The following is a 22,245-nucleotide window of genomic DNA, read 5'->3' on the forward strand; positions in this document are numbered from 1 at the left end:
AAATAGGGCCAACCGCATTTTTTTGCCAAAACTTTAGCTTTAGGATCAATGGAACTTTATCGACCTTGGCAAAATGAGAGAGCCGGTCTGTACTTGTCGCAGCCATCTTCATCACTTTTCATTTGCCCAATCGATTCACGCAATTCTCTTATCACTTTTGTTTCTTGTAGTAGTTAGACGTACCACTATCAATCCATTTATATAATCTTGGCGTCGATGGAGTCACGCAAGCCCGAGTTAATCGCATCTAATCATCTAACTTTTCATCATCCTCACTAAATTCGTCCTTGAAATGCAAAATCAGTATATCAAGCAACTTGAAAGGTTATCTACAAGTCCATGGAACATCTTAGAATTTCACGAACCTATTAAGCTCGAACCTTCCATGTGGGGTCGATGGTGGCCCCGACCCAAAACAATTTACACGCCGCCGGCTGGTAGAATTTGAACAAGTGATCTTTAGTTCATGAGCTGGAAATCTCGTAATGTCCCAATTTACGGCGCCCGACCGTATGCAAATTTCCCGTAACGAATTAAGAATTGACTTTGGGTGGAGTTGCAAAATTCGTGCAATCGTCACTTCCCTTTTCTGCAGTCTGTCTCTGTGATGCACATGTCAGTGCTGCTTCATTCCTCAAAATTCTGCCAAAATTGAATCAAAAACACCTCAACAAAGTACGAGGTTTTTTTTCTTTTTTAATGTCCAAAAAAAAAGTACGAGGTTTTTGACCCAAAAAAAAAAAGTACCTGGTTGAATTCCTCCTAACGACCTGAGGTAAGCGTCGTTTTGCACAGGATAATCGAGGAAAAACACATTTCCGACCGAACCCAACCCGACCCGAACCCGACCCGGCCCAAAGAACAACGCCCGACGAACGAAGCGACCCCGTTCCCTCCTCCGGCTTCGAGCAGCTCGGAGCTGAAACCTCGTCGTCTTCTCCAGATCTTGTTCTCCTTCTTCTCCTTCTCCGACCAAAGATGGAGGAATTCAAGACCCTGGAAATCGTCCGAGCGAGCCCCGGCTTCGCCGTCTTCCACCTCCGCCTCAACCGCCCTTCCTCCCGCAACGCCCTCTCCCTCGGCTCCTTCGCCGAGCTCCCCCTCGCCCTCGCCTCCCTCGACCGCCGCCCCGACGCCCTCGCCGTTGTCCTCTCCGGCGCCGGCGACCACTTCTGCTCCGGCATCGACCTCGCCGCCCTCGGCTCCATATATCTTGGGCAGGACCCCAAACATCAGAATGAACAAGATCGAAGATCACACTAGTTCTAGAGTTATTAACAGGAAAAGGCTTAGCAGATTGCTTGGCCAAAGGGCAGATGGAACATGGAGGAAGACTACCAGAAGAAATAGGACCCAAAGCACTTGTTGGTGAAGGACGGTGAGACGAGAAGACGGAATATGTCCAAGACGCTGATGCCACCGAACAAGATCGAGGGTAGCCAACACAGGATGAGGAAGAGAGGAAGTTGGAAGATGGAGATGTTGCATAATATAAAGTCCATCCCATCTACTGCCCCTGCCAATCATCTTGCCACTCAAACGATCCTGCACAAAGCAAGAGCTATTTGTAAAGCTTATAGTACATCTAGCATCGGTGAGTTGTCCAACAAATAATAAATTGAGAGCCAAAGAGGGAACATATAACACATCAGGGACATTGAAATCTTCAGAGACGGTAAGAGTACCCTATCGGGTAGCTAGTAGAGGAGAACCATTAGCAGTAAAGAAATGTGCTGGTTGCTTGAGCTCAGAGAGCTTAGTGAGAAAAACAACGGAAGTAGACATATGTCTAGCAGCTCCTGAGTCAAGTACCCAAGTAGTAGAAATATCACCTGAAAGTGGAGTAGCTGCAGCGGTGCTTCCAGCAGATGAGAGAGTTGTAGAAGTACCAGAATCGGGAAAAGACCTGGGCAGAGAAGGACTCAAACGGGCAAGTTGGGCCTCAAGAGCAGCAATACGGTCATCCATAGAGGGAGAAACCAGAGTAATAGGTTGAGAGATTGGAGATGCGGTAGTGACTCGTGGTGATGCAGAAAGGCGTGAAGCATTCCTCTTCTTCCAACAATGTGACTCGTCATGACCAGGACGATGACAATACGTACATGAAAGGCGGCGAGGACCACGAGTAGGCGAAGGACGTGGTGGAGCAGCCAAAACTGTAGGCGGAACACGTGGTGGAGCAGCCAAAATAGCAGTTGAATCAGAAACTGCCGAGGAAGAAAGAAGACCAAGACGAGTTTCCTCAGACTGTAATTCTTTGACAGCGTCAAGGAGGGATGGTCTTGGAGAGCGGTGAAGAAGTTGGCTGCGAACACCTTCATAGGGAGAGCCGAGCTTCATAAGAAAAGAATGTAGACGGTGCCTATCTTGAGTCTGAAGTCGAGTAGATGGACACCGAGTACAGTTCAGGCATGATGGGCAGAGAATAGGAGCAAGAATATCTAGTTGACTCCAAAGTGAGTGCATGTAATTGTAGAAATCTCGAATAGAGCGAAACCCTTGCGTAGCACTGTAAACTTCTTGCTCCAACTGATAAACTCGAACATCCCCTGTCTGGGTGAACATCTCGGCAAGCTGATCCCATAAACTTTTCGCCTCAACAACATTAGAAAATTGTGGGCGAAGAGCAAGATCAATGGAACCAAAAATGATAGCCCATGCCTTCCGATCAGCAACATTCCATGCTCGAATTTCAGCGGCACGTTTCGCAACTTCATCAGATGATTCACTTTTAAGAGCACCAGGACAAGGACAAAGTCCCTCAACATGCTCAAACAAGTCGCGGTAAACAAGTGCTGCCATTGCCGATGGTTTCCAAAGAGAATAGTTTGAACCATCGAGTTTGACGTCAATACGGTCACTAGAATCACCCATGACGACAAAAAAAGAAATCACTAGCAAAGCTAGAAATGTGGATTGAGGTGATCGAAAGGATCGAGAAAGAAGAAGCGCTGATTAAAACGAGCAAGGATGATGGCCCAAAAGCCCTATACTCATTATCTTAATTTCTGATGCGGAAGATCCAATTTATGGCAACCGCAGAGCATACTTTAAAAGATAATGAGCTCATTGTCTTAATTTCTGATGCGGAAGATCCAATTGATGGCAACCGCAGAACATACTCTTCAAGACAATGATCTTGGCTCTGATACCATGATAAGAAATAAAGATTAAAAGAGAATGGTATTTATTCTCTTATAATTGTGTGTGAAACAATGTACATGAGAAGCCTTTATATAGGCTTAGAGGAGTAAAGGAGCCTAGTATTCTTCCTATGTGGGACCAAAGAGAAAGAAGAAATGTAAAGGAAAACCTACAAAATTATACAACATGTTCTAACAGTATGATGGGTGTGTTTTGTCCCTCGCTTGGAACTTCAATCGGTTGGGATTAACCGTGCATAGAACAGTGTACTGAAGATTCTGGGTCAGTGCTTTTCTTTGTTAAAATAGCAAACTACCCTTCAATTGCTATTTGGATGGGCATTTTTTGTTGCTAACCAAGGCTGTGGAAAAAAAATTTGCCCATTGAGGTCATTACTTCAGTGAGTATATCTCTGTAAAAAGAGATGACAGCAAGTTGTAGGTGGGAAAATTGACCTCATTTCAGGTAATAGTGTGTACTGGATTGGGGACTAGGAAAGTGTCCTTGCATTGGTAAATCATTCGTGTAGACAGAGTTGTTTCTTGTGGATATTGCTCTGTTCTGATTTTCTGAGGAAAGGTTGGTTTTATTTTGCACACAGCGATTGCTTCCAAGTCCCCGATGGGACCAAAGCCGTGCTACTAAAGAGCAGGACACGAGTGTAGATCAAGGCTTGGACTACGTTGTGACCTGGAACTCGACAATGCTTCTGTCCGATGATCTGGCAGAGGCCGTCTCGGCGCACATGCAGAAAAGGAAACCTGTTTTCGCAAAGTTCTGATGGTCGACGTCAGCATCGAAGCGGAAGAACCGATTCAATGCTTTACATGTAAAGTAGTGCAACCAAGAAGAACATATCTGTCTCTCTTTGACCTTTTTATAAAGACAACATAACCTTGAGCAAGAAGATGAATCGGCTCACTACTCAAAAGATCCTCCTGTGACCGAAAATTACCAAGTAAAGTTTCAAGTGAACTTGTTGACATGATTGATTGTTGTTCTCCATTCGTAGTACAAAAAAACAATATTGTCATCCATAGTAACTGCACTACAAAAAACAATACAATGAAAAATGAGTAAATTGTGCATAATGCATACATCAACCACAATATCGAAGTCGAAAAATTCACGATTGTGAGAATAATCTAGGGAAATAAAGTAAATAATTTGCAGATAGAACTAATATTTCTTTAATCCGATATATGATTAGTATTTGCTCGGATTATAACAATGGAGAATAAGTTCAGACAAAGACAAACGTAACGGAAATGTTAAAATGTAATGGGTGTGGAAGAAGCTGGTAATGTGAAAAAAAGTTGTTTGAACTGAATGTAGGTAATTTTGTCTTTGAGTAAAATTGAAACAAAAGAAAAGGAAGAACAAATGTAAGAGATAATCTTAAATCAAGAGTGAGACCTGCAAAAGATAATGTAGTTAATTCTTTTTAATATGGCATGTCAAGAGCCAAAAAGAGAGTGAAAATAGGACCAACCACATTTTTTTGCCAAAACTTTAGCTTTAGGATCAATGGAACTTTATCGACCTTGGCAAAATGAGAGAGCCAGTCTGTATTTGTCCGCAGCCATCTTCATCACTTTTCATTTGCCCAATCGATTCACGCAATTCTCTTATCACTTTTGTTTCTTGTAGTAGTTAGACGTACCACTATCAATCCATTTATATAATCTTGGCGTCGATGGAGTCACGCAAGCCCGAGTTAATCGCATCTAATCGTCTAACTTTTCATCATCCTCACTAAATTCGTCCTTGAGATGCAAAATCGGTATATCAAGCAACTTGAAAGGTTATCTGGAAGCCCACGAAACATCTCGAAATTTCACGAACCGGTTAAGCTCGAACCTTCCATATAGGGTTGATGGTGGCCCCGACCCAAAACAATTTACACGCCGCAGAATTTGAACAAGTGATCTTCAGTTCATGAGCTGGAAATCTCGTAACGTCCCAATTTACGGCGCTCGACCATATGCAAATTACCGGTAACGGAATTTAAGACTTTGCGTGGAGTTGCAAAATTCGTGCAATCGTCACTCCCCTTTTCTGCGGTCCGTCTCTGTGATGCACATGTCAGTGCTGCTTCATTCCTCGACATTCTGCCAAAGTTGAATCAAAAACACCTCAACAAAGTACGAGGTTTTTGACCCCCCAAAAAAAAAAAAAGTGCGCGGTTGAATTCCTCCTAACGACCTGAGGTAAGCGTCGTTTTGCACAGGATAATCGAGGAAAAACACATTTCCGACCGGACCCGACCCGACCCGAACCCGGCCCGGCCCGGCCCAAAGAACAGCGCCCGACGAACGAAGCGACGCCGTTCCCTCCTCCAGCTCCGAGCAGCTCGGAGCTGAAACCTCGTCGTCTTCTCCAGATCTTGTTGTTGTTCTTCTTCTTCTCCGACCAAAGATGGAGGAATTCAAGACCCTGGAAATAGTCCGAGCGAGCCCCGGCTCCGCCGTCTTCCACCTCCGCCTCAACCGCCCTTCCTCCCGCAACGCCCTCTCCCTCGGCTCCTTCGCCGAGCTCCCCCTCGCCCTCGCCTCCCTCGACCGCCGCCCCGACGCCCTCGCCGTTGTCCTCTCCGGCGCCGGCGACCACTTCTGCTCCGGCATCGACCTCGCCGCCCTCGGCTCCGTCGTCTCCTCCCCCCGCTCCCTCGCCGCAGGCGCCGACCGCGGCCGCGCCGGCGAGCGGCTGCGCCGGGAGATCAAGTCCATGCAGGGGGCCGTCACGGCCATCGAGCGGTGCCGCAAGCCGGTGATCGCCGCCGTCCACGGGGCGTGCGTCGGGGGCGGCGTCGACATCGTCACGGCGTGCGACGTGAGGTATTGCACGGAGGACGCGTTCTTCTCGGTGAAGGAGGTCGACCTGGCGATAACCGCCGACCTCGGGACGTTGCAGAGGCTTCCGGGCATCGTGGGGTACGGGAACGCGATGGAGCTGGCGTTGACGGGTCGGAGGGTGTCGGGTTCGGAGGCGAAGGAGTTGGGTCTGGTTTCTCGGGTCTTCGGGTCGAAGCGTGAATTGGATGATGGAGTGAGAGTCATCGCCGAAGGTAAGCAGTTTCAGATTCTAAGTATATTGGTTTCTCAAAACCTATCTTTTTGCTGGCATATAATTCTTATGCTAAATGCCATATGCAGCGTTCACTGATTGCATTAGTCATCATTCATTGTATATGACATTGAATGATTCCTATCAGAGTTAGATAGATCCTGGTTTCATGGTTGTGCATTTCGGTGGGAATTTGAGTAGTCTGAGTCTTGAAACTTTGGTTATTGGATACATTACTCGCGGGTTTGATTCGGATGGGATTGGACATCTTTCTGATTCCAAATTGATGATTTTTGGAGTTTTTTCCAGTTATGTGGAATTCGGATCTCGAGCACTTACTTCATACTAGCATAAGAAACCAATTTGAGACCAGTTTGAATGATTGAAATCAACAATTTTGTAAAGCTGTGCGGGGTTGGTATGTGACCATAATTCAAATGGGGTTGGTATGTGACCATAATTCAAATGAAAAGATACTGGTGATAAGGATCAGGCATTGGCGGGATGGTTGGGACTTGGGTGCCGGGAGCCAAAGAAGGCATGTCTTGGTTTGGAGTGAAAAGAGAGGAAGAATGAGAGAACAATTAGTGCTGCTCCAAAGTATCGAAGTCTGGGAGGTTTTCTATTTTATCTTGGTTTTTTCCATTTTCACAATGAACCCCTACAGTGGCGAACAGACATACTCTTCATTCATAGAGTTGAACTCGGTGGTGCCTAAGATGATTGGAGTTAGGTCAGTTGCACCAAATCCACTTTGGCTGTTCTTTTGGGGTAACTACCTTTTCTCTTTGGTATAGCAGTCTAGGTTAGCAGTTTTGGCAATTAGCAAATCGAGATTGAAGTAGCATATGGTCGACTGGTCTACTTAAGCTGAACCCAAATTGTTAGACCAACAATCTAGGTTTTGGGTTTACTTCACATCGGTTGTCTTCCGTTTACCAATTTTGGACTTCTTTAACATCCTCTTGGTGTATTGAAGGATAGTGTTACCATTTAGATTTGAAGGCTCCGCGTATCCATTTCTTCAAGGCTAATCAACCCACCTGTATTTCCGTTTTCTACGCATGTGTGATGGATGTGTTTGTCCCTCGCTTGGAACTTCAATCGGTTGGGATTAACCGTGCATAGAACAGTGTACTGAAGATTCTGGGTCAGTGCTTTTCTTTGTTAAAATAGCAAACTACCCTTCAATTGCTATTTGGATGGGCATTTTTTGTTGCTAACCAAGGTTGTGGAAAAAAATTTGCCCATTGAGGTCATCACTTCAGTGAGTATATCTCTGTAAAAAGAGATGACAGCAAGTTGTAGGTGGGAAAATTGACCTCATTTCAGGTAATAGTGTGTATTGGATTGGGGACTAGGAAAGTGTCCTTGCATTGGTAAATCATTCGTGTAGACAGAGTTGTTTCTTGTGGATATTGCTCTGTTCTGATTTTCTGAGGAAAGGTTGGTTTTATTTTGCACACAGCGATTGCTTCCAAGTCCCCGATGGCTGTTACCGGGACCAAAGCCGTGCTACTAAAGAGCAGGGACATGAGTGTAGATCAAGGCTTGGACTACGTTGCGACCTGGAACTCGGCAATGCTTCTGTCCGATGATCTGGCAGAGGCCGTCTCGGCGCACATGCAGAAAAGGAAACCTGTTTTCGCAAAGCTCTGATGGTCGGCGTCAGCATCGAAGCAGAAGAACCGATTCAATGCTTTACATGTAAAGGAGTGCAAAAAAGAAAGAAGGGAAGCCGATTCTCGGCCGGCTTCCGATGTCGTTCTTATCTCCATTGTGCTTGTAACTTGGACTTTGCGTTTAAGGGTTCAAAAGCCGCCAAATAATCCCCTCTTTATCATAAAGACAGGGAATCGTCGTTGTGGTTTCTGTTGTTTTTTCTCATCATGGGTGGCCTAGGTTTTAGATTGTTATACAATGAACAATAGTTTCATCTGTGCCCTATGAGAAATACTTAGTATATATCGTTGCAAACCTCAGTCCATCTTCGAGTCCTTATTTTGTCGCGCTCTATGCATTCTGGTATATCACGGCTCTTGGTTTCCACATTTCATTGCACTCTGAGCTCCGTCTGTTTCACGAGACATGGACGATTTGCCAAATCCATTTTTGAGGATGACAAAATTTGTTCTTTTTCATTTTTATAAGCAATGTAAGTGATTTTTTTTAAAAAAATGTTCTCTAAATTATTCATTTTTTGCGAAATAAATGGAGTTTAAGCTTTAATCCGGTAAGCTTTGTTTAAGATGCACTTGCTTTTGACTTGTATTGGGGCATCTGGGAGTGATTTATTTTCCATTTATTTTTTGTTTTTCGTGCTTTTAATCTCAGATGTAACCTTTCTTAACAGGCCCACGCCGGGCTGGCCTGTCCAGGCTTTCGGGCCTTGGAGCCCACTTTGGACTTTTTCAATAATGGTCCAATTACTCCCTTTCCGAACCATTTTTGTCTGTATTTTTATAATCATTAACGTTAATAAACATGGCTATATCATTATGGATGTTCACCAACAACCTTAACCCAGGACCTTAAGGTAGTATTGAGGGGTGAAATATGGCTATATCGTCCCCCGATCAATATCATAGACACGACATCACCAATCGGTCCAATCAGGGATAGAGAAAAAAACAGCCGGGGAAAAGTACATCGCCCCGTGCTGCGACGATTTACCTTGTAGATTGACTGAACATAAGTTTCAAAAAGTTCTTTGACAAATCAAAAGTTAGCAAAAGAGTTATTTTCTTTTCTTTTTCCGTGTCAAAGTAGCTGGTGGAAATAGGAAGTTCAACACGATTAGAATGTGTTTGCGGTTTCTAATTCTGAAAATTAGCGAAGACCTGTTGAGCATTATCAAGGAACTGACCCTCTTCTGATGTATCTAAAGGCACCACACAATTAGATGGTGTTTGTGGTTTCTTGATCACATGACACAAGAAAGAAATGGTTTGCTCGTGTTAACTTCGATTATCTGTGCATCGACTACTTATTATTTATGCTCAATAAGGCAAAATGAATTTGTTGAGAATCACATTACCAGATCATCTTACTTTTACAGTGTTAAGTATGTGCCTTGTGCTTCTATTGCTTGCAAGTTCAGCAAATATATCAATGCCAATGCCTTCTTGGATCAGATCTTTGCCCATTATTGTTCTTCTCTTTAGAAGACTACTAGCAACCATCAATCTGCTTTTTCTTTTGGTTTTTTTTTTTTCATCTTATTCCTCGTGCCTTTGCAGATAATCTTGGTTACACATTGTAGAACCGGTGATCTACGGGAAGCTCTGAAGTTTATATAAAGTCTATATGTTGAATACGTGGCTAAAATCCCTCTCTACGGTCCTAAAACTCCTATCAGGTGACTGATGAACTTTTGTTGGTTTAAACTGGTTGGTTAGGTGACGTGTGTCAATGTTGATGATCTATTATTGAATTAGTGTTTTGTAGCGGACCAAAATAGTCAAATTGTCTGCCAGAAATACCTGTCTGTTAAGATCCTCGACGACACTTTTTTGTCATTTTGGACAATAAAACCTGCACTGTCCCAAATGCTTTTGATACGGATCATCAGTTGCGGTCCCTAACTTGCATCGTTTTGGTATTAGTACTTCTGTGGACATATCATTAGGAATTTGGGATAAAGACATTAGGTGGTGACTATTGCTTTTCTTTCCGTGAGTTACATTTGCATAACTGCAGAAGCTGTTATTTTCTCACCTTACACCTTTTTTTATCCTTTTTGAAGCTGTGACCTTTTCAATACAAGTCTTGACCAATCTGTAAGGAGCATTTCGTAAAACCTCGGTATGGAGTAAAATACGTAAATGCATTTTGGCCATGGATCAAGCTTAGTGGACAATCTGGAGAAATGGTTGATTGTGATGTGCCTCCTTGGTGTATTATGTGCGTCTCTCTTTGCTGCCAGTACTAATCCAACTCCAATCTTCCTATGTTTGTGTATCAGTTACTTCCTTTGGTGACGGATTAGCGGAGGAGTTTTTCTATGCTCCTCTTTCTTCTATATGAATGACAGTGATTGTTGCTGTGGATATTACTCTGTTCCCTCTCTTTTTTCCCTTCTTTTACGGCTTTATCATTGGGATGCGTAAATGTTGTTGGAAGGCATTATTCTCATGTCTTAATTTAAATTGAGCCCCGATAGGTTTGCATGATTCAAAATACACAAAGCTGCAAACATCTGCAGTGAACTTTTGATATTGCATGGTTATGAGTGATTGATGTTATGCAGAACTATGTGCTGCTACTAGCTTCACTATGAAAATATTATTTCTTGGTCCTTGTGACGCCGGAGTACATATTTTTTGTAGGCCTGGATTGATCATTGCCATCATCAATATCATTCATGCTCACTCCTTGATATCAAATTGATGGGTATGTAATCTGATTGGTCTTAGAAAACCTAAAATATTTAATCCTAGTATCCAATATTACAGTTGGCCATGGCTCGAAGAAAAGCAAACCTAGAATGGCAGTGGAGAGCCATGGTCATTTGGTAATTCATTAGGCCAGACATAAAAGGCTCATATTGAGCCTTATACAGCAATCGAAGTAGATTGATTCCAACTGGGCTTCAATCACCTTGATAAGGAACTAATATTAGCCTTTTATGTGAAAATCGGCTCTCTGTATTAGGCAACTGATATTAGCATTATGCTATTGGTACAGATCTTCCACAGGATAAGGAACCGCTAGATTGGAAGGCCAGAATGAAAATAGCAGCCGGTGCAGGCAAAGGTTTAAAATACCTGCATGACAAAGCAAATCCCCCGGTTATTAATAGAAATTTCAAGTCATCCAATATATTGCTGGATGAAGGGTTCCATCCAAAGCTCTCTGATTTTGGTCTTGCGAAGCTTGCTCCTGTTGGAGACAAATCACATGTTTCCACGAGGGTCGTGGGCACTAATGGCTATTGCAGTCCAGAGAATGCACTGACTGGACAATTAACCATTAAATCTGACGTCTATAGTTTCGCCGTTGTCATTTTAGAGCTGATCACTGGACACAAAGCCATCGACAGCTCCTGTCCCCATGGAGAACGGAACCTTGTAACATTGGTAATTCTGGTTTAACTTATGCCTCTTGTTGCATGACCATGACTCCCATCTCATTTGGACTTCTTCCTTTCAGAAGTATGTTTAGGTGCTTTTGGAATGGGAAGAGTTCTTGAAGTGAAACATCCCATTGCTCCATAGTTTTAATTAAATAGGACCGTGGCTGAACATATAAAGAAAAGAAAGTGATTGCAAGTTAATGTCTCTTTTGATGCTTTCACAATTGGGCTTTACAGAGTACTTACTAGAAACGGCAGCCGGAGAGCAGTTTCACGAGCTTGCCTTTGCCTCTATTTTTTAACACCTAAAAGGGAAGGTCCTTTCCAAGAAATCCTAAGTTATTCTTTCTGATGTTTTGCCTGTGCAGGCACGTCCATTATTCAATGACAGGCGAAGATTCTCGAAATTGGCGGATCCAATGTTGCAGGGGCGTTATCGATTATGGCGTCTATATAAGGCACTTTCTGTGGCATCCATGTGTATACAAAAGCAGGCGGCTGCGCGTCCTCTCATTGGGGACAGGGTGATGGCACTTTCTTACCTAGCGAACCAGGCAAACGATCCTAACATAGCTTCTAATTTCGGGAACAAAGGAACTGCTGTCAATGAGAGAGGCGGTACCATTTTGAGGAACTAGGATGCTGGAGGGTCTGGGCGCATCAGCAGGGAATTCGAGGAGTCTGGGAAGAACGATTCTCCAAGGGACGGTAAGTTGTTAAAAAGGGACGTGAATAGAGAAAGGGCCGTGGCCGAGGCGAAGAAGAGCGCTCAAGGCGGTTTCGATGGATCTAATGACATGTTGTCTCGATCGAGAATTTCCCGCTTCGTTCCCTTCTCGAGCCTCTTTGCTTGCTTTCTGTGAACCGTGCAAAACAAAAACAGGGCATTCATGTTGTGTCACACATATTACATTTTGCCAAACTGACTGAGTGGAGAGATTGTGGTCGAATTAGGAGGAATCGGTCCCTACTGCTTTAACTCACACTTTTCGGGTTCCATCTCTCCATTCTCTGTTTATACTCTTCTTGAAAGTTGGAGGAAGAAGACTTATGTGTATATCACTGCTAGGACAGCAATCTATAGAACGAGAATAAACAGGGAGAGAGAGAGAGAGAGAGAGAGAGAGAGATTATCTTGTGATGCTTCCGCTGGATCTTGTAAGTTTATTCTGAGCAGAATTTGACTGCATTTTCTAACTCTAAGTTTAAGCAACATCTTTTATCGCCTAATTTACACGTCGCGGTAAGTAGTGCAATTATGTGTCCATGTGTATTTTAATTTGGGCTTGTTAGACTATCTCGTCTCAACCGTAGAAGAAGATTAAAACTCTATTTGGTTTTGAATCTTCTTGCTGCCTTGCTTATCACAGGGACACTGCAAATGACGCAAGTTTTTTAATTCCTATCCAATCATGAACAGCCTACAATGATCTTTCGAATTGTTGCTACAATTTCGTTCACTTTTACTCTCTTTCCGGGCATTAATTTAAACTAAAATGCTTGCAATATCCGAAGCACCATCTGATAAATGGCCCATAAGGTTCGTTATACTCGAGTTCCACAGGTGATATTCAAGTTTGTTAAGGCGATTCAGCACGAGTATCATCGACCCAACATCATCAGCGAAAACAGGTTTCTCGACCACTTGCATAATAATGAATATATTAGTAATCAACTCGATCTTTATTTAGATGACTATTGGCGCTCAAATTTGGCTGATTGGGCTAGAAGAAAGAAATGGTACATCAGGCCCAAATTGTTTAATAGCAGACTGGGTAAGGAAGTCGCACAAGGCCCATTACACAGGATACCGAAAACTCGGCACCAATAACCACTCGGGACGACGGGATCAGGATAAGAGTGGTTACCACATTCGGTGTCGACAATACCGCGAAATAAAAGGGGCGGTTATCAGGAAGGAAGTCGAACAATCCATAATCAAGACGATAACTTTTCGGTAGCGATTATTCATCAGCGTTAGATAAAAATAGCTTACAGGCAATCATTGAGAGGACCTTTTGCTAAATTGACTGCCGAACGCATACCTTTTGTAATCTAGTTCATTCAATTACTATCGTTAATTTACCTTTTATCGCACAATTTATCTTTTGTCCTTTTACTTTTGTTCGCCGTTAGTGTAGATTTCATCGCTTCCTTTCCGAAACGACACAGGGCCTGGTTACTCACAAAAAAGCCGAAGATCTTCCCCTTCGGTGAAAGATTTTTTGTTCGAGGCCACTCTCGGTTTCTTTTTGGCACGCCCGGTGGGACCATTGTGTTTCGTCTCTAGGAAGTGTCAATGGCGAAAACCAGGAATCAGGAAGGCCGTGCTAGCATCGGCAAGGATAACTCACCCCTGTAGCGCGTGGGAGAAAGGCTTGCTCATTCCAACACATCTGATCAAAATCTTAACCCAACAGTCAATATCGTGAAGGTTGTCGACAGTAAAAATAAATAAAGTAATAGAGATAAATGCATGAAGGTCGTCAAGAGGTGACATAACCCATAAAAGGTTGTTTACGTAAGCAGACAACTGGCAAGCATTGGAATATCCAGGCTGGAAATTTGAGAATTTGAAATTGAAAAGACTAGAGTCGTAGAAGAAGCAAGCGCCACCTGAGCTTCCATACCAAAGGTCATCGATGAAAATTGTTATATGAAGCTTAAGTCATCGAAGCTGTCGACGAGAAAAGAAGGAAGGACAGGTGTCAAGACAGAAAAAGATTAATGATGGTTATCGCATGGGGAAGGACGGATGTCAAGACGGAAAGAGATCGATGACGATTATCGCATAGAGAAGGACATGTGTCAAGATGGAAAAGAGATCAATGACGGTTGTCGCATGGGAAGGACAGGTATGTCAAGATGGAAAAAGAATCGACGACGGTTATCTCATAAGAAAGGACAGGTGTCCAAAATGAGGACAAAGTCAAACTAATGGTTAATAATGGGCATGAGGAAAATGGAGAAAAAGATAAAGTCTATGGCAGTTAATGGACATGTGTCATAAAATGAACAGCGAAGATGAGATCAACGGTAGTTATTGAATATGGAACAGAAGGCGGTTATCAGACTCACAATATAAATACTACCCGATAGCCAGAAAAAGCCCCGCGAATACACATCAAGATGCTGTCTTTCAATTATCTTTAATTCCAGTATTGCACTTTTAGTTTCCATAGCCGTAGTTATCTACGTTTTAAGCACAGTAGCTTTGTAATGTTGCATCGATGGAGTTCGGATGCCGCCAGTCAGTAGCTGGACGGAATTGTCTGAATTGTTTATAAAGTTAGAAGCTCTTATTAGCCAAATTTCGCCAAGGTACAAACCTGTGTTGTTGATCGAAATAAACAAGCTTTTTATTCACGCCTCCTGTCCGGAGTTAACCACAGAACCTAGTCCCCTCTTATTAAGAATCGAAAAATGACTTTCAGTGAATTATATTTCATTGCATGAGCATTTCGGGCGAAACAAGAACATATGAGGATGAATGGGGGAAGTGGGTTGGAAGGAAATGGCCAACAAGCAGCATGAATGTGAAGAAGAACAATGAAGATGAAGGTGAACAGCTTCTTCTGATTTCTTTTTGTCTTTACCTAGGATACCGAAGGCGATGGTCCACAGATGATAATCAGCCATTTTACCTCTCACTAACTTTTGCTGAGGAGGATCATACAACGGATGGTCTAAGGTGCTTTTATATACACCGGGGGTTGTGTGTGTACGTGAGAGAGAGGGAGAGTATGCGTATTGAAATTACTCTACTTGCATGACAAGTGAGTTAAGAATAATGCTCTTCGTGATTGTATTGTTACTATAAATAGTAACAAAATATTTTGGATATGTGTTACGTGACTATTGCAGTCAACGGATGAAACTTATAGCATGGATATCTTCGTGATCGTATTGTTACTATAGATAGTAACAAAATATTCAGGAGATATCGTAAAGATATCCTAGTTCCTTTTTTGGTCAAAATGAAGATATTCAGATAGTAACAAAATTGTTACTAATTGTAAATGATTATGTAATATTTTGTTACCGTAAATAGTTGACGTGCCTACATGCTAGTTACGTGGCTATTGCAGGGTAAATGGAGGAGACTATAGCATGACTTCTCGTGGATGCAACTTCCATTAATGTGGTTCCATCAATGTGGCCGATGATGTGTAAAAGGGACTCTCGGGAACTTAGGTTACATATCGACTTGAGGACGCCCCAGAATAACGTGAAGATATATCGTGTAGATATCCTAGTTACGTGGTTATTGCAGGGTATATGGAGGAGAATCTAGCGTGACTTCTCGTGGATGCAACTTCCATTAATGTGGTTCCATTAATGTGGCCGATGATGTGTGAAAAGGGCTCTCAGGAACTTAGGTTACATATTGACTTGGGGAGGTCCCATGAAGGTGTTACGTTTACTAATGAAAGCTATTAAATCCGCGACTGCGCTACTAATGGGGTTGCCGTTTTCGTGCTGTTTTCGTGATGGGGTTGTTGTTTTCGTGTTGATTTGATATGGAAAACATGGGATCTGCTCTTCATGATATCTACAGAATATTTTGTTACTTTGCTTGCATGACAAGTGAGTTAAGAATAATGCTCTTCATGATTATATTGTTACTATAAATAGTAACAAAATATTCTGGATATCGTGTTACGTGACTATTGCAATCAACGAAGGAGACTTATAGCATGGATATCTTTGTGATTGTATTGTTACTATAGATAGTAACAAAACATTCTGGAGATATCGTGAAGATATCCTAGTTCTTTTTTTTGGTAGAAATGAAGATACCAAAATAGTAACAAAATTGTGATTGATTGTGTAATATTTTGTTACTGTAAATAGTTGACCTGCCTGTACCCTAGTTACGTGGCTATTGCAAGGTAAATGGAGGAGACTATAGCATGACTTCTTGTGGATGCAACTTCCATTAATATGGTTCCATTAATGTGGCCGATGATGTGTGAAAGGGACTCTCAGGAACTTAGGTTACATATCGACTTGAGGAGGCCCCGGAATATCATGAAGATATGTCGTGTAGATATCCTAGTTACGTGGCTATTGTAGGGTAAATGGAGGAGACCATAGCATGACTTCTCGTGGATGCAACTTCCATTAATGTGGTTCCATTAATGTGGCGATGATGTGTGAAAGGGGCTCTCGGGAACTTAGGTTACGTATCGACTTGGGGAGGACCCATGAAGGGGTTACGTTTACTAATGAAAGCTATTAAATCCACGACTGCACTACTAATTGGGTTGCCGTTTTCATCCTGATTTGATATGGAAAACGTCGGATCTGCTCTTCGGGTCTTTTCTTTTTTGGGTTCGCGCCACTTCTGTCCCTTTATTGATTGCCAACGCCCACACGACCCAGTTATCTCTAGTGTCGTTGGAATCGCCGTTGTGCCGGTGACTTGGACTTTACGGTAAGGGTTCAAAAGCCGCCCAATAATCCCCTCGTCTTGATCCGACGAAATTCGTAAAGGCAGGGAATCGTTGTTGTAGTTTCAGTCGTTTTCGTCTCATCATGGGTGGCCTAAGTTTTAGATTGTTATACAGTGAACAATAGTTTCATCTGTACCCTGTGAGAAATACTTAGTATACATCGTTGCAAACCTTCGTCCATCCTCGACTCCATATTTTGTTGCGCTCTATCCATTCCGGTAAATCACAACTCTTAGTTTGCACGTTTCGTTGCACACTAAGCTCTGTTTGTTTCGCGAAAAATGAACGATTTGCCAAATCCATTTTAGAGGACGATGAAATTTGTTTTTATTTTTATTTTTATTTTTATTTTTATAAGCGACACAAGTGATCATTTTTAAAAATAATATTTTTCAATTCGTTCATTTTCCACAAAACAAAAGGATAATAAGCTTTAATCCGGTACGCTTTGTTTAAGATGTAATTTTTCTTAACATTTCGGGCTCGAGCTAGACCCAGACCGGCCTGAGCTGAAGCTATAAAGAGGCCCACGCCGGGCTGGCCTATCCAGGCTTTCGGGCCGTGGAGCCCACTTTGGACTTTTGTCAATAATGGTCCAATTACTCCCTTTCCTAACCATTTCTTTTTTTCGTATTTTTATAACCATTTCTTTTTTTTTTTCAACTTGCTTTTCACTTGTATTAGGAAGACGCCCCGATTATTTATTTTTTAAATGAGTCATATATTGCCGAATCTAGCGAGGTGAAGCATCACCTGAGGCAGGCGAGCCCGAGCTTCACTGGCCTCTAGCAAGTCCGTTCCTCATCTGTGGCTGGTCACCGACGATCGCCCGAAAATGAAGGAAAAAGAAAATTAAAAGAAAATAAAAAATAAAATTTTTTAAAGGGAGCGCACGAAAGAAAATCAAATAATATTTTCTATACCAAACAATGAAAAATATTTTCTAGTTCATTTTCAGGTTTCAGCCAAATACTAAAAAATATTGTCATTTTCTTGGAGAATGACTTCATGGAAAATATTTTCTAGAAATGTCGCATTTTCCGCGAAACAAACAGAGACTCAATTTTAAAAAAAAATTATAAGAATTGTCCATTATATTTGTATTGCATGGAAATATTTTCAAAATATAATTTTCTAAAAAAATCACAATAAAAAAGTTTTTCTAGATTAAGTTATATATGAAAGTGTTTTATGGGTCGCGTCTAGATTGGGTATAGATCGAGAAATTTACATTATGAATAAATAGGTCATAAACGGATTAATTGGTCAATTTAGTACAACCCAAACACAACCTAACCTGACTCACCCGTTTGATAAATCTAGGCGTCTGGTATGATTTATTTTCCTTTTTTTTTTGTTTTTCATGCTTTAATTCTTAGATGTAATCTTCCTTAACATTTTAGGCTCGAGCAAGACCCGGACCGGCCTGAGATGAAGCTAATAAACAGGCCCACGCCAGGCTGGCCTGTCCAGGCTTTCGGGGCCCTGGAGCCCATTTTCGACTTTTTTCAATACTGGTCCAATTACTCCCTTTCCTTAACCACTTTTTTTTTCTGTATTTTTCATAATCATTAACGTTAATAAACATGGTTATATCATTATGGATGTCCACCAACAACCTCAACCTGGGACGTTAAGGTTAAAAAAGCATTATATTGTGGGCTAAAATATGGCTATGCCGTCCCTCGACCAATGTTCTGATGGGCAAATCATAGACACGACATCACCAATCGGTCCAATCAGGGACGGAGTAAAAAATAGCCAGCAAAAAGTACATTGCATCGTGCTCCGATTATTTACCTTTGTTAGGATTAGGCGCATACACATGGCGAAATAGAAAATAAATGCGAGAAAGCCAAATCGAAACATAAGATTTATTCTGATTCATCCTTAAACTAGGGCTAAATCCAGCAAAGGATTTTACTATAATTTACACCTCTTACCTCTCTAATTACAATACTCAGTTATAAGAGAAAGAGATTATATATATATAGTAGCTATTCATGAGCCTAAGCCTAAATTATTAATAAAATACTGATCCAAAATATAAAAATCCTCTGACGACTTGGAAGCGCTGCCCTCATGACCCCTATCGGGACTGTATTCGAGCATCCCTGCTCGCTCATCGGAGACCCCCGTGCTTTCGTGTCGGTGAGAGTATGAACCACACCCTCGATAACCTTGTAGATTGACTTGCACAAAAGTTTCAACAAATTAAAGTTAGCAAAAGGTTATTTTCTTTTCCTTTTCCGTGCGAAAGTAGCTAGTGGGAAATCCGAAGTTCAACCACGAACCCGAGATGCTTCTCGCCGCAATCAACCATAATAAGAAGAAGAAAAAGCAGGCTGCTTCCTGTTTATTCCCTCCCTTGCCTTGCTTGTACTCGCTTTCTTCGGGTTAGATACGATAGATCGCATGTCTCGTCTTTCCTTCTCGGGGTTGACAAAAGGACGTTTAGCTTCACCAGCAAGGCAATGAGCTCAAAGCCCACACTCTTCCCAGTAGAGAGAACTTTAAAAAGAAGCAGCAGCATTTCATGACCTCATAAAGCTATTATTTTCCCATCATTAAAGAACTCTTACGGAGTCAACTTTGAACCCCCCGTACTGACCCCCCTTTTGGAGAGAATTCTGCACTTCACTTTCTAGAAAGTTCTCTCTCTCTCTCCATTGAGTTTTGGGTTTGCTTGTTGAGGTTGCCCACTCTTTAAATTTACAGAAATATTTGACCATCTTGTTTGATTATTTAATGCGAGCCTATGGACTGACCAATCGTTGTCGATATACTTTCGTTGTCCCGGGACGTGTCCCATATTAAATTTGTAGGTATGTGCGTGGCATCGCGTAGATACACAAACGGGCGCATGTAAGTGTATATAATATGCTCATGTCAAGTAGAATAATAATAATACAAATGGGTGCTGTATTTAATGGCCGTCGCCCAAAACATGGTACCTTTTGCGACAAGGTGAGATCAGCTTGTCGCTCCTAAAATTGTTTAAAGGCCCCCAATCAATTGTTAGTTGTCATCTTTAACAAGCTCTCCTATGAATGCAAATTTATTAGAATTTTATTATAAGGTCACTTTCACCGGTGAAGCTCCACTAATGCCATGGCAACTGGGAAGGAGATTTCTTAAGGGTTGGAAAGGGCATGATTCCTAGATGATTGGCCAAAAGAAGAAGCAAGAGTTAAATTTTCAATTTTTTTGTACCGTAAATTGCTCTCCAAAACTCATTGTCACTATTATAAAATTTGGGTAATGATGTTTGTTGTCGGGTCAATTACGTAGTAACGTGTTCTTCTATATTTTGTGATAAGTGATCCCGCACATTTGCTTTGGTGAAGCAGATTTTTGGTTTGCAATTCTGCCACCACATGATCAGGTCAAGAACAACACGTTAGTAACTTCGTAACTTAGTGATAAACAGGATCGTTGATTGGACAATATTATGATCCGATTTCCTATTCGATCCTTACCTTTCTTTGGGCCAAAATTATATGGTCCAACTAATAATCACGACCTTCTTTAACAATTTTTCCTTCAACAATTTCGATTTGTTGTTATATACTCTAGCTAAATCGCATTGATTCGCTTTTTCTGTTTAGGGGGTTTAAGTGTAAGGTGACAAAATAACCGAGGGGTGAAGTGCAAGAATGTTTCCTTTTCCTTTTATTAATAGGCAACTGAGTGCTTTTCCACTAGATAACTAGTTTGAAGTAGAGCGCCTTCTTTTGATTACCAAGAACAATTAGAGCACCTACTTTCCTAATCTTCTTTAATTTAAAGTTTACTTTTCCTTCCAAGCATAAACTTCCCATTATTCTTCTCATAAAATGGGCACGCCCCTTTAACTCTCTCTCTTGACCATCACCTTATGGGGCATATGTGCACATGCAACAAAGTCAAAGTGCAGTAAAATGTTAAGGAATCCAAATGCTTCAGAGAAGGGCAAACCCCAAAAGGGGTTAAAGCCAATCTTGCAAACACAAGCCTCGTGCAAAAGGGCAAAAGAAGAAAAGGCAGGAAGGGATCCGAGAAGGCCCACTCCCATCTCCTCCATAAACCAAACTAAAAGGGGCTTTGGTACAAGGAAGGACAAAGGGAGAAAGGCAAAGAGAGATTATATGTGAACCCTTAGACATTTCGATTTCACTTAACCAAAGATTCTAATAATCAAACCACAATTATTGCATCCCTTTGACGTTTCCTTCTCCTCTTTTCCTTCCCTCCCTCCCCAACCCCAAAAACCCTACCACCTCTTCAACACCCACACGCAAACGCCTTTGACTAGTCCAGAAATTAAAAAAGAAAGTTAAGACAAGACAGAAGTTCGCAGCCGCAATCAGCTCACGAAAGCCCACTTTTTCTTACCACTCGATACACATGTGGGTCGATACCCTTTCGCTTGTGGGAATCTAATCTTCGAGAAATTTATTGAATTTTGTACTTTCCTTCTTCGCTTACCCGATTCCAACCCTGAACGAATTCTGTACATTTGCCCCGGGGGAGGGCTCCCTTTGAAAAAGCTTTGTTTTTGAAAGAAAGAGTGGGGGGTGTCCCTTCTTTCTACGGAATCGGGCAAAGATTCCTTCGATTGTCAAAGTTTGAGGCTCCATCTTTAACTAATATCAACCGTCCCCCACGTTACCTCCACTCAAACCTCCTTTACAATCCCTTTTCATTAGATTAAATTCACCACTAATGGAAAACTTTTTTGACGCAAGAACGCCGTTGTTATCGAATGCACAATTCAGTCACGACCATTTCTCCCTCGCATGAAAGGTTTTTCTTTTCATGACAAAGCATGTAATGTAAACTCTCCTAGAGTTCCCCCTTATCTTTCTTCTTGTGCCAAATACATCGCCTTTGGCTTTCCTAGAACATATATAAAAAGAAAAAATGGGCATTTTTTGTTTGTAATTTTGGTTACTTGTTCTTAGGGTTTGCACAGATAGAGATGCAAACCGTGATATGGGATCCCATCACTTACAAAAACCCTTACTTTATTTGTGGATGATTGGGGGGGTGGGGTTGTTGAAATATGATTATGTTCTCCAAAATCTTTGCCTCTTCAACTAAGTTACCTGTTGGATTAACCGATTGAGTTGGATGCCACTAAGAATATAGTATAGTAATATATATATCCCACCCAAGTTCCTAATTCAATCATTTAAGTGGGGGGGTTCCCAACCATTATTCAAAACAATTAAAGAAAAGGGTTATGCTAAAAAAATATCAAGACACCATATGTCTCATCTTGATTTTTTCCTTGATTTTTCTTTTATAAATTTGCCCTTTGTCTCCGGTCCCTCATGGGATGCTTCTTGCCATTTTGTCCGCATCATGTCTGAATTGCCAACTGTGCAAGCCATTGGTCTCTGCCACCAGAGGCATGATTCTTCCTTATTTCCCATGACTTTTGCTCTGATTGAATTAGATGAGAATTAGTTGAAGAATCAAAACCCGGAATCCAGAAATTGAAAAACGGCAAAAAAACAAATG

At 41.8% G+C, this 22,245-nt stretch overlaps 3 protein-coding genes across 3 annotated transcripts in view; all 3 read left to right on the plus strand.

Moving 5' to 3' along the window:
• The window catches only part of LOC115680174 (uncharacterized), a 36,082-nt gene extending 26,060 nt beyond the window's left edge, over nucleotides 1-10,022 (plus strand). The window contains exon 4 of the mRNA XM_030603921.2: nucleotides 9,956-10,022. Within this exon, the coding sequence (XP_030459781.1) occupies nucleotides 9,956-10,007 (52 nt within the window). The 3' untranslated portion in view covers nucleotides 10,008-10,022. The remainder of the gene's footprint in view (nucleotides 1-9,955) is intronic.
• On the plus strand, nucleotides 5,485-8,187 carry LOC115667890 (delta(3,5)-Delta(2,4)-dienoyl-CoA isomerase, peroxisomal). The gene is made up of 2 exons (XM_056312360.1): nucleotides 5,485-6,211; nucleotides 7,679-8,187. The coding sequence occupies exons 1-2, from the start codon at nucleotides 5,563-5,565 to the stop codon at nucleotides 7,867-7,869; spliced, it is 840 nt and encodes a 279-aa protein (XP_056168335.1). The 5' UTR covers nucleotides 5,485-5,562; the 3' UTR covers nucleotides 7,870-8,187.
• An 890-nt stretch (nucleotides 10,023-10,912) lies between the features above and the next one.
• On the plus strand, nucleotides 10,913-12,039 carry LOC130138390 (serine/threonine-protein kinase PBS1-like). Its single transcript, XM_056312361.1, has 2 exons — nucleotides 10,913-11,288; nucleotides 11,653-12,039. The coding sequence occupies exons 1-2, from the start codon at nucleotides 10,938-10,940 to the stop codon at nucleotides 11,920-11,922; spliced, it is 621 nt and encodes a 206-aa protein (XP_056168336.1). The 5' UTR covers nucleotides 10,913-10,937; the 3' UTR covers nucleotides 11,923-12,039.
• Nucleotides 12,040-22,245: the final 10,206 nt, after the last annotated feature.

Source organism: Syzygium oleosum, unplaced genomic scaffold, assembly GCF_021117445.2.
Source record: "Syzygium oleosum isolate NSW1041296 unplaced genomic scaffold, Sole_v2.1 Sole_v2.06, whole genome shotgun sequence".
Taxonomy (NCBI): domain Eukaryota; kingdom Viridiplantae; phylum Streptophyta; class Magnoliopsida; order Myrtales; family Myrtaceae; genus Syzygium; species Syzygium oleosum.